The 13,120-nt window shown below is 40.7% G+C and overlaps 1 protein-coding gene across 14 annotated transcripts in view; it reads right to left on the minus strand.

The window, feature by feature from the left end:
- PTPRK (protein tyrosine phosphatase receptor type K) overlaps positions 1 to 13,120 on the minus strand; it is a 615,152-nt gene that overhangs the window by 296,502 nt on the left and 305,530 nt on the right. For all 14 annotated transcript variants that reach the window (XM_048844583.2, XM_048844582.2, XM_048844592.2 and 11 more), the window contains exon 6: positions 2,931 to 3,105. In XM_048844583.2, coding sequence (XP_048700540.2) covers positions 2,931 to 3,105 — 175 coding nt within the window. The remainder of the gene's footprint in view (positions 1 to 2,930; positions 3,106 to 13,120) is intronic.

Genomic DNA, 13,120 nt, shown 5'->3' on the forward strand with positions numbered 1-13,120 from the left:
ACAAGGAGTAATGGTCTCAAGTTGCAGTGGGGGAGGTTTAGGTTGGATATTAGGAAAAACTTTTTCACTAGGAGGGTGGTGAAACACTGGAATGCGTTGCCTAGGGAGGTGGTGGAATCTCCTTCCTCAGAAGTTTTTAAGGTCAGGCTTGACAAAGCCCTGGCTGGGATGATTTAATTGGGGATTGGTCCTGCTTTTGAGCAGGGGGTTGGACTAGATGACCTCCTGAGGTCCCTTCCAACCCTGATATTCTATGATTCTAAGTGGTGCCAAAAAAATCTGGTGGTAAAGTCTAGAGATAATTTCCTTGTAAGAATAATTAGATGCTGATTTGCAGATGGTGATTTGCATAGAATAAGTTATAAAATTGGAATTTCCATTATCAATATTAAAATACCTTGCTGAGTATAAACTGCACCTTGTTTACACATCTATATTAAAGTACAGGTTTCAGAGGAACAGCCGTGTTAGTCTGTATTCGCAAAAAGAAAAGGAGTACTTGTGGCACCTTAGAGACTAACCAATTTATTTGAGCATGAGCTTTCGTGAGCTACAGCTCACTTCACGAAAGTAGCTCACGAAAGCTCATGCTCAAATAAATTGGTTAGTCTCTAAGGTGCCACAAGTACTCCTTTTCTTTTTATATTAAAGTACGTATTCTACACATATACACAGTATATACACACAACCCAAAATTTTGATTGCACTGAGCAACAGATGCTGTTCATCTCTCGCTCTCTAATAACCAGTGTTGTCAATAAAGTTTGGCTTCTACAAGCTGAAGACATTATCATTACTCAGAATGATCTGGAAGCAATCCTAAAGTCATGACAAAGTAAATTGTGTTTCACCGTATTTTTTTTTTCCTCTGGCTGTGAGAACACACAGATCAATACTCTTCAGCATGAGAATTCCACAGTGAAATTTTCATTTGTTACAAACAGCAACAAAAAGGCCCTAAGCAAGCCCTGTCACTTTCGGTTTAGGAGGAAATGCACTAATAAACTCTTACCCCTGGGTCATCTTTGACAATGGGCAATACTATGCCAGCTCTTATTAAAGGTAATTCATATCAGTGGCCCAAAAATTTCCTTTAAAATTACCGTCTTTTGTATCCATGTAGCAGGTTGTCAGCTTTAAAGTGCCACTGAGATATAGGACCTGTCATTATGGTTAATTTTCAGCACAGTTTTAACACCAGGGTAGCTGACCCCCAAGGGTATGTTTTTGGCTAACAAGATTTATTTGGTGGTTATCCAGACAAACAAGAAAATATATTACGGTATATTGTTTTTCAAATATAACAGTGAGCAACAAATCCTGTACACTCATTTCTTATTCTGATGTTCAATAGACCAATGCATTGGTAGAAAAACTGTTAGAGCATTTAAAGGATTTAAGTAAAATAGAAGAAAATAGCTAACATTCTTCAGCTTCTAACTCTAGAAAGTGCAATATATACTTCTAAAAACCTGAACTTTTAAAATAGTAAAATCTATATATATATAAACTGTCTGTATTGACTAGATTGCTACTTATCATCAAGCTAAGATTAGGTCATAAAACTGAGTTTTACTCTGGACTTCAGTATTGTAACTTGAGTTTTCCAAAACTTTTTAAAAACTATTTTACTTTACTGTTTTCTTGCACTGGAAAGAACTAAAAACCATCAGTCATTTCTTGGGCAAATATATTTGAATGTTTTAGTTTCTTAGTTATATCAAAAATTAGTTTTCATGTTGTAACAGGACTAATTTTATCACAATAAAAAAAGGAAATTATATAGTGATCCACAAGAAGAAATATGACTAACTACTGTACAAAACAGCAGATAACATTACTGAAGCCTATGGCTGTTCAGCAAGGAAGTGGCATGGCCCAATTAATGATGGTTTTTGTAATAATATTTTGCACTTCTCAATCACCTTTCACCTGGGAGTCTCAAAGCACATTAAAAAATATTCATTAAGCCTCACTGCAAATGTGTGAGTAGGTAATTGAACAGTTGAGTAAAGATAGCCACAGAGAGGTTAAATGACTTGCCCCAGACCACATAGCAAGTGAGTTGCGAAGCTGGGAACTGAACCCAGTAGTCTTGACTCCCAGTCCTGTGTTCTCATGACTAGACCAAGTGCCTCCTTATCTCCCACAACCCCAAATTACAAACTCTAAGCCACTGCCAGACTTGGTAAGCCTAAGTACACCAACAAGGTCACTTAAAGTCAGGAAACAGGGTCACAACAAACAACTGAAACAGAAAATTCACATCCCTTCCTTCTGGGTCATCAAGCTTAATTAAAACATAACCATCCCGCTCCCCAAGCATAAGCCATGATTGCATTGCAGCAGGCTGCCACACTTCTGAGTGAACTGAAATTCATTTAAAGTGTTTGGGGTTGGGGGTTGAGCAAATATACCATTGCTTCTCCCCATCCCACAAATAGCCCGAGAGCAAAATCTCAATAAACGCTCCTAGCCCTCAGACAGGTGAACAATTGAGAAAATTTTTGTATACCGGAGTCTTTCAGTTCACAGAGAAATCTACTATTTTCTGTACCACTAGGCTGCCTAAGGCAAAAACGTTTAGAAGTAAAAATTAACTTATTACAGTAGATACTTTCATATCTGTAAAATTATTTGTTAAATGTTAATCAGTATTCATCTCAACCAATACTATCTAGAAGATAGTGGAAAGGAATATGGTATTTTACATGCATTGCATTATTAGGACTTTTTATAGAATCCCATTCTATGGAAAGCACTTGTCAGAAACAAGGCTGTCAAAACTTTACAGCCACATTTATTAGTTTTATTTTATGAGGATTTCTGTAATTTTATAGTGCTATCCGTTGGCTAAATAAAAATGTAAATATGATGCACTGATGTTAAGAGTATTTAATTTAATAAAATGAAAACATTTGCAACTTTACCTCTCACAATAAGTTGAGCAAAATTGGACACTCCAGAGCCTCTCTCTGACTGAGTTACACAGCGATATAAATCCTGATCAGTTTTTGTCACCTCTCGCAACTTGAAGGTAGCAGCAAATCTTCTGTGATTGATATTTTTAGTTTGGGCGACTGGAATATCTTCTCCATTCCGTCTCTATAAATAAGAGAAAACAATGCAAAAATATCTTATAAGAGTGTTTTTCTTCTTGACAAAGACAAAAGTACCAACAAATATATTTTAAAACATCCAAACACATTTCGCCATGCTGAGTTTTCCATGATGGAAGGGTCTAGTAAAGAGTTTCCCCTCTAGAGCTGGGAAGCATTCAGAGTCTTCCACCCCTCCCAGGGTATATCTATGCTACAATTAAAAACCCATGGTTGGCCCGTGCCAGTTGACACAGGCTCTTGACAGCTCATGCAGGCTCATGGGGCTTGGACTAAGGATCCCTGAGCTCTGGGACCCTCCCACCTTGCAGGTCCTAGAGCCTGGTCTCCAGCCCAAGCCCAGACATTTACATTGCAATAAAACAGTCCCTTAGCCCAAGCCCAAGTCAGCTGGAACAGGTTTTTAATTGCAGTGTAGACATACCCCAAGAGGCCAAGCACGCCACATCCACCTTGCATTGCTCAGTAATGGAAACTATTCACAGGACAGCTTAGCGTTCCAAGAAGCAGCACTGAATTGTGAGAGTTGCATCACTGGGACAGCTTACTAAACTTTGTAAAGTTAAAACCAATTTATCAGTCCATTGTAAACAAAAGTTCTCCAAAAACTTATACACAGAGTTGCTGGATTTTCAACAGCTTTCTGGATACTGGTTTTGCCCTTTTATGCTAGTTCTTATGCACCAGGCACCCACTTCCTGAAATTGTACTGCCTGACTTCAATTGCCTTCCAACTAGAGCTGGTTGAAAAAAAGTTGAAAAAAAATGGAAAACAAGAATTTTTCATAACACGTTTATTGATTTTCGAACTTTTGAAAAACGTCAAAACTTCAACTTCATTTCTGAATATCAACAAATTTCAAATCACTTCCATGGGTGAGAAAAAACTGCAAAATTTTCAGTGAATATTTGTGTTCCATCTCCCCACCCCCAATGAAAATTAAATTTTAAATTTCATTGAAAACTCAAAAGTTTAAAAAATTTGACTAGCTCTAGCTCCAGCAGGGATGTTACCGTCTCTTTCCCACAGACAGCATCCCCCTCCTAGTACAAGTGGATGCAGCTGTTTCTGAAACTGTGAGCATCATTTCTTATTCATCAACAGAGGCAATTATCTGTCCTGCAGCAGCGTTGCCTGCTCCTATCAAATCCCCATCTCAGGTAGAAATCTACAACTTCCCAATCAACCCCAGAAATAAGAAATATCACCCAAACCTTAAACTCAGAATCTGAGCACGAAGCAATATTGCCGGACCATAAAGGCAGCAAATTGGAATTTAATAAAATTAAAGCCTCTGGCAAAAAAAAAAAAAAAAAATTGGGAAAGGAAATGAGTCAAATCTGCATATGTATGTTTTCTGGGCTACTGGCATGTACTAGATCATTTCATTTTACATCTAACATTTATAGTCTTAGTATGGGGTTTAGGTTCTCTATAAAGAGCTGCCCTCTCCTGATGAAAAAACATACTGCTATAAATTAGCCAGCTGTTCGTGTTGTCTCAGACTCACTGTAAAACTATTCATTTTTAACCATTAACACATTGAAACATGAATCTTAGTTTTTTCTGCCTTACAGCAGTCAAAATGCACCATTTCCCACACCCCATTACAACCTTGTCTGAAAGCTACCATTTATATACTCCTGACAGATTTCCGCTCCCTTCAATCCAAGAAAATTCTGGTATGAAGACCATTCCATCATCTTTATCAACAGTAATTTTATTGGACTGACTCTCCCTTATTTCATGATAAAAGTTTATATTGAGAAGACCAATTTAATTTCCTTTTCTCCTGTTATGTCAGAGATGGCATTGAGTCAACTGTGAAACCTCCAACTACCCCACAGGCATGGCTCAGATTGCAGAAGAAAACTAGGAAATATCGCCAAATGAAACAGAAAAAAATGCATCTCCAGCAGAAGAGAGAACTCTGATCTGAAATACTACAAAAATGTACTCAGATACCTCCCCTTTTTAAAACCACCATCACTAAAATTAACACAACTCTCAAATATCCATTTCTGATATGATAGTTATCTGAAATTGTATCATGGTAAGAGCACAGGACTGGGTGTCAGGAAAGCTGGATTCTATTGCCAATTCTGTGGCTGACTCACTGGATGACCTTTGGTACATCATAGGTTCTTTGTGACTCAGTTTTCCCATCTGTAAAATGTGGAGAATACCTACCTCACAAAGGTGAAGTTAGGCTTGGTTTGCTAATGTTTTCAAAGAGACCCGCAGATGGAAGGCATCATTGAAATGCAAACTATCAACAGTATTATTAAAGTTTACAATACAGAACAGCTGTTACACACTTAAAGACTTCACATTCCACGACTACTCAAGCTACAGTAAAAGCACTATATAATATGAATCTCTTTCCTCCTCTTAGCTAGCTCATTACATTTGAAAGCAAGATTCTCGAGCTATTTACTCAGTTTAAATCACAGACTTAAAATGAATGTCTTGATAGTCTACACACTAATAAATTATTTTTAAGTCACAAGATCCAAGCTTTATATTAATTAAAATAAATAAATTACACTGCAGTTTCCTTCATTTCTACTTGTCTAAGCTTCCTTACAGTCTATGTTCTGATCATCAGCCCAGGGAAAAGGAAGGTGAAGGAAAATCATGTTCTTTCATAGCACACACACACACACACACACTTGTCAGCCATTTGTTAAAATACACTAAAGATGACAAAAGTGTAGACTATGTTGACTAAAAGACTGAAATTTTGAACTATGGTATTACAGAAGACTGCAAGGCAACTCAGCTAATTCAATGAGTCTATTCCTGCAAAGTTTCAGAGGAACAGCCGTGTTAGTCTGTATTCGCAAAAAGAAAAGGAGTACTTGTGGCACCTTAGAGACTAACCAATTTATTTGAGCATGAAGTGAGCTGTAGCTCACGAAAGCTCATGCTCAAATAAATTGGTTAGTCTCTAAGGTGCCACAAGTACTCCTTTTCTTATTCCTGCAAAGTGTTGGATGGCAGTAGAAGAGGAAAAATAAAAGGATTTAACATTTGTTGTTAAAATATGTTTTTAAAAAGTGTTCTTTACCTTTCCATGAATGTTATTTATTTCTCCAGCAGAAGGATTTTACTGCAAAATACAACTGATTAATCCCCTTTTTTAAAAAAACCCTAAATATAGGTTTCTGAAAAATGCAATGCATTTTTGCTTCAAAAGTAGAATTTCCATACATTAAGGCATTTCCTTCATTTTGACTCCAATGTTTTTAAATACTAATGCTCCAAACTCTCATTCTCCTTGACAGTGAAGTACTTTACATAGCCTGTACTGTAAAAGAAATTATTCTCCAAATGTTACAACTCCCTTACTAAAGCTGCACTGCATGCTCAATGTAGAAAAATACAATTAACTGGGCTCCTAATTTTAAATTGAATAATGAACCACTTTAAAACAGTTATGGAATTGCCTCACTATCAATACACAGAAATTTAATTAGCTTAAACTTATTTACTGTTCACAACGAAACCTAGAATTGTCTTTGCTGACTGCATTAATTATCGCTCCCTTATCTTCCAGGATTTAGAATGTTTTGAGAATGGCTGGTATCTGTCTCCTTTATACAGTTCCTTTAGGCCTTCACTGTGCTTCAGATCTCTAAAACAGGATCCCCATAACAGTATTAAAGTCAAATTACCAACTCAAAATGTGCCCATTTAAATTATCTTTGAAAATGTTCCCCTGAGCTTTAAGCTCAGGCAACCTAAAAACTACAGGCTCCTGTTATATGCACAGTGCCATAGACTATGGAACCCTTGACAGACCCTCCATTCCTGAAGATTTTTTTTAAAGTATACTACTACTTTTTACTAACAATTATTTATTAATTATTGTTTGTATGGCAGGAGCACACAGGACCAAGACCACATTGCACTGGGCACTGAACACACAAACTACAAAAAGACAGTCCTTGCCCTACAACTTACAATCTAGGTATAAGAGAAAACAGGTGACTATAGACCAATGTTTCTCAAACTGGGGGTCCCAACCCAAAAGGAGATTGCAAGGCTACTGTGGGGGGGTGGGGGGTCACAAGATCAGAGCCATAACCAGGACAAGGAGAGCAGGGCAGCCGCCCAGAGTGCAAAGCTGGGGTAGAAAAATGCCAGGAAATAAATGGTAGGGGTAGAGCCCTGCAGCAGGCATGGTATTGCCAGACTTAATTCTGCGCTGCTCCTGGTGGCAACGCTGCCTTCAAAGCTGGGAGCCAGGTCAGCAGCAGCCATGCTCCTGCCGCCCAGCTCTGAAGCCAGCGCAGCAGCTGAGCAGAAGGGTAGCAATACCATAGTAATTTTCTATCACTCTTGTTGGGGGGGGTGGGGGGGGAAAGAGGGTCACAGTCTGAAATATTTTCAAAGGGGGGCCCAGCAAAAAAAAGTTTGAGAACCCCTGCTGTAGACAGCCTGGGGGAGCACAAAGAAACAATAAGATTATATTGGTCAGCATGATAGGCTCCGGTGCCAGTACACCAGCAGCCTAACTGTTGTCGGGATCACATCAAAAGAGTTTAAGGACAGTTTTGAAGGACGAGAGTGTGGTGACTTTGTTGCTGTTTATGGGTAACTCCTCCCAAGCATGAGGAGCACCATCTGAGAAAGCACAAAGACCTCTATTTGAAAATTTAAGAAGTGGACTACAAAGGCCAGCACCACTGGCAGATCAGAGGCAGGAGTTGACATCTTGATAGCATATAAGACATGATAAGGACCGTGCAGACAGGCTGTGAATGGACTTCAAAGTGAAGACAAGTAGCTTACTTTTGGTGATAAAGGAGGAGGAGCCAGTGGAGGTATACAAAGAGAGGGTGACCTGGTCAAAACAATGGGCTAGGGAAATGATCTTTGGAACAAAATTTTGAATGAATAAAAGAGGGGCAAAATTGCATTTATTGAGACCAGAGAAGAGAACGTTGCAGTAAATGAGACATAAGATAATGGCAGGCTGGATGAAAGTTAGAATTACATTGGAGTTAAATGACAGGTTTCAGAGGAACAGCCGTGTTAGTCTGTATTCGCAAAAAGAAAAGGAGTACTTGTGGCACCTTAGAGACTAACCAATTTATTTGAGCATGAGCTTTCGTGAGCTACAGCTCACTTCATCAGATGCATACCGTGGAAACTGCAGCAGACTTTATATATACATAGAGAATATGAAACAATACCTCCTCCCACCCCACTGTCCTGCTGGTAACAGCTTATCTAAAGTGATCAACAGGTGGGCCATTTCCAGCACAAATCCAGGTTTTCTCACCCTCCACCCCCCCCACACAAATTCACTCTCCTGCTGGTGCTAGCCCATCCAAAGTGACAACTCTTTACATAATCAAGTCGGGCTATTTCCTGCATAAATCCAGGTTTTCTCACATCCCCCCCACCCCCATACACACACAAACTCACTCTCCTGCTGGTAATAGCTCATCTAAACTGACCACTCTCCAAGTTTAAATCCAAGTTAAACCAGAACATCTGGGGGGGGGGGGGGAGGGAGGAAAAAACAAGAGGAAACAGGCTACCTTGCATAATGAGATACAACCGCATTTGCTCCAACCCCTCAGACAGAGACAAACACCTACAAGATCTCTGTCAAGCTTTCTTACAACTACAATACCCACCTGCAGAAATAAAGAAACAGATTGATAGAGCCAGAAGAGTTCCCAGAAGTTACCTACTACAGGACAGGCCTAACAAAGAAAATAACAGAACGCCACTAGCGGTCACCTTCAGCCCCCAACTAAAACCCCTCCAACGCATTATTAAGGATCTACAACCTATCCTAAAGGATGACCCAACACTCTCACAAGTCTTGGGAGACAGGCCAGTCCTTGCCTACAGACAGCCCCCCAACCTGAAGCAAATACTCACCAACAACCACATACCACACATCAGAACCACTAACCCAGGAACTTATCCTTGCAACAAAGCCCTTTGCCAATTGTGCCCACATATCTATTCAGGGGACACCATCACAGGGCCTAATAACATCAGCCACACTATCAGAGGCTCGTTCCCCTGCACATCCACCAATGTGATATATGCCATCATGTGCCAGCAATGCCCCTCTGCCATGTACATTGGTCAAACTGGACAGTCTCTACGTAAAAGAATAAATGGACACAAATCAGATGTCAAGAATTATAACATTCATAAACCAGTCGGAGAACACTTCAATCTCTCTGGTCACGCAATCACAGACATGAAGGTCGCTATCTTAAAACAAAAAAACTTCAAATCCAGACTCCAGCGAGAAACTGCTGAATTGGACTTCATTTGCAAATTGGATACTATTAATTTAGGCTTAAATAGAGACTGGGAGTGGCTAAGTCATTATGCAAGGTAGCCTGTTTCCTCTTGTTTTTTCCTATCCCCCCCCAGATGTTCTGGTTTAACTTGGATTTAAACTTGGAGAGTAGTCAGTTTAGATGAGCTATTACCAGCAGGAGAGTGAGTTTGTGTGTGTATGGGGGTGGGGGGGATGTGAGAAAACCTGGATTTATGCAGGAAATAGCCCGACTTGATTATGTAAAGAGTTGTCACTTTGGATGGGCTAGCACCAGCAGGAGAGTGAATTTGTGTGGGGGGGTGGAGGGTGAGAAAACCTGGATTTGTGCTGGAAATGGCCCACCTGTTGATCACTTTAGATAAGCTGTTACCAGCAGGACAGTGGGGTGGGAGGAGGTATTGTTTCATATTCTCTATGTATATATAAAGTCTGCTGCAGTTTCCACGGTATGCATCTGATGAAGTGAGCTGTAGCTCACGAAAGCTCATGCTCAAATAAATTGGTTAGTCTCTAAGGTGCCACAAGTACTCCTTTTCTTATTGGAGTTAAAAGAATTAAAACGTGTAATTTGCTCAAATTTAATTGAAGGAGGATTTTGATAGGTTGAAACATTCTCTGAATGTTACTTTTCTTCAGTATGAGTGCAGTGAATGCAGCTTCTCCAGTAGGTGTGCAAAGTCTATCCCCATGTATATCTGTCTATATTTTTAAATAATTTTAACCACCAATAAACTCAACACTGCAACCAGAAAGTGATCTCCCACTTAGAAAATAAAAGTTGAAGCAAATACCCTGGCTTCACCTTAGCACTGGGACACCATTAACCAGTCACAGTGTTCAGATGATTTGAAATGATCTCTTAATTGAACTGTTCTTTTTTATGTAAGGGCTCTTAAAAGGGCAAAAGGAAGAACAGCAGTGCTCCCTGCTCATTAGAAGGTCCACGGTAGCTATATTGTTTCAATTTATGTGCCGCTCACTCTGAACAGAGCTCGAAAACTCTGCTCAATTAGGTTTTAGAAACTCAATTTAAAATTATTGTGGATTTATGCTAATAAGGATTGGCTGCACCATGCACTCTTCCTGATTCTTTTACTCATCTGCTGTATGATTTGATAACCTTGGATCACTCACTTCGGAGGGGTCACAAGCAGTAATGCCACATGCTCTAAGCTAGCATTTTTCTCCTTTTCTGAAAATAATAGTGGACGTAGCAAAGAACTACATGCCATAAGCAGCTGATTAAAAAATATGCAACTATCTTACAGCACTTGATAACTACTCCAGAGCTGCAGGCACTCGTATCACAGTGTTCTATAAATTTTGGGACCATTTCTAGATCTTGATAGTTAAACCACTTTATATGCCATATACTTTTTCTTTAAGTTAATGGAAGCATATAATCATCTTTAACACTACAGCTTTTAAACTGCTTTTAAGTTGGACAACAGACTCTATCCTGCCTAAAACACAAAAATCTGTGATGAGATGCCAATTATTCTCTTCTCCCTCTCCTGGGAGAAGTCAAACCATGTCTGGGGAGTTTGTATTGTTACTCCTTTTGACCTGAGCATTTAGCCAAAAATTCAGGATCTTGAGGGTTGTTCCAGTTGGGAGGAGACACTGGTGATGGAGTCAGATTTTTTTTTTTTTTTAAATGTAATTCTGTTTATTTACAACACAGCAGGACTCAAACAGCATGAGATAGGTTTCAGAGTAACAGCCGTGTTAGTCTGTATTCGCAAAAAGAAAAGGAGTACTTGTGGCACCTTAGAGACTAACCAATTTATTTGAGCATAAGCTTTCGTGAGCTACAGCTCATAGTGTCTTTGCTCACAGTTCCAAGCCCCTTTCCCGTCAGCAATTAGCCCCCAAGCTCTTTCTCTTAGCTTTTCTCATGTCCACATTCCCAGTGCCTCTTCTGGGTCCCAGGCTTCCTTTCTGCCGTCTCTGGTATTTTTCTGACTTCTCTCTCTCACTCCCCACCCTGACACTAAAACCACACTCACCAAAGCCCCTCTGCTCACTGAGTTCAAATTCCTGAGCAGCCTGATGTGTCTTTGCTTTGGGTGGTCACATGTCCCTGTGTTTTGGCTAGAGGTTGTCACAGAACTGTCTGGGCTCCTTCTGCTGGCAACTCACCAGATATCTGTCCCACTGAAACCCCAGGAGTTTTAAACCTCCATAATCTGAACAGTGTCCAGGCACTATTCCTGTCTTGCAGTCTGTAGACTTGTTTTTGGAATGCAGTCCCTCTCTCTAGCATCCCCTCCTGAAAACTGTGATCACATGGCCCAGGTGCCTAGCAACTGGACTCAGGGCTGGCTCCTCAGATACCTCCCGTAGTTTAAAACACACACCCTCTCCCAGAATCCCATTGAAAGTGTGAGCCTTTTGGGTAACAGATTCACCTTCTCAGAGGGCATGGGGTAAGTACAGCATGTAAAATAAGAAGTACCAGAATGCTCAGGCAGCTCTTGCAGCAGCAGGTGCCCAGCAGGAGCAGCGCCAGGGCTTGGCCTTGGGCAGCCAGCACAGCAGCAGCTCCGAGTGCTGCAGCCCATTCTGCTCTTTGTATGACCGGAGCAGGAGCCTAATAGCCCTGGCTACCATCTGTGTCACTCTGCCAGACGGGACAAATAGTGGTTTAGGTCCTGCCTCTCTCCCACTGGGCAGCTCTGGAGAGGAGCTGAAGCATGGTACGCCCCGAGTTCCACATCCCACCAGCGGCTGGCTCTAACCCAGCAGTGCCTTCCATCAAGCTGCCACAGCTGGCCAGTCCCTTCTTCCTGAAGCTGCTGGGCAAGAACAGCTGCTCATTTATTGCCCTGCCATGGCCCATCTCCCAGGATGACTAAAAGATCAAGCCACTAATGCAGTCAGGGGAGAGAGGCAGTTCTGCTTCACCACCACTGAGGGGAGGCCAAACGGGTCTGGGGGTGCAACTTCTAAAAAAAGAAAGCACCAGGAACCTGTTCCACCTCCCAGAAAAAAACATAGAACAGCATTGCAGAGCGTTCCAACATGACTTGAGTGCTGACGTTATTGCTCTTTACTTAAGTATGAGAAATACACAGAAGGTACAGATCATATAGAAAACAACAAACATCATGCAGCCAATGCCCCTCACTCTAGCTCTGGGAGTCCTTTGGGGACATCTGTGTTCGGGTATGGAGTGTCCCCCAGCCTCATAAGGCTTGTGCAACAACTTCTGTCATCTTGAGCAGGTGAAAATGGCTGAAGAGTGTGAAGAGATCAGATCCTTAGTCAAGTGACCTCCTGGTCAGTCCCAAGAGGTGCCCTTATTGCTAGGCAACCTCTCCCCTGAAAAATACAGTAAAATTCTTCTTGTTGTGAATCAGTCCGTTATCTAGGATATTTGTATTTCAATAGACCCTGCAGTACACCTTGGAATTTTCAGCCCAACATGGAGGTAGAGAGACTACTGGGAACACAACAAGCTCTCACACTCAACATGGAGTTTGCAGTCTGATAAAAACACATACTGAGAGTTCACAATCTCCCACAGAATTAATAAATTGTACAAACAGATTCCAAATCTTCACAAATGCACTTATTATTTCAGGAACCTGATTCCATAAAGGAACTTAGTGGATTCTTACAACTATCTCAAATGAAATTTCAGTGAGGTTAAAGCCAACCCACAACAGTGTCATGCAA

This window comes from Caretta caretta, chromosome 3, assembly GCF_965140235.1.
Source record: "Caretta caretta isolate rCarCar2 chromosome 3, rCarCar1.hap1, whole genome shotgun sequence".
NCBI lineage: Eukaryota > Metazoa > Chordata > Testudines > Cheloniidae > Caretta > Caretta caretta.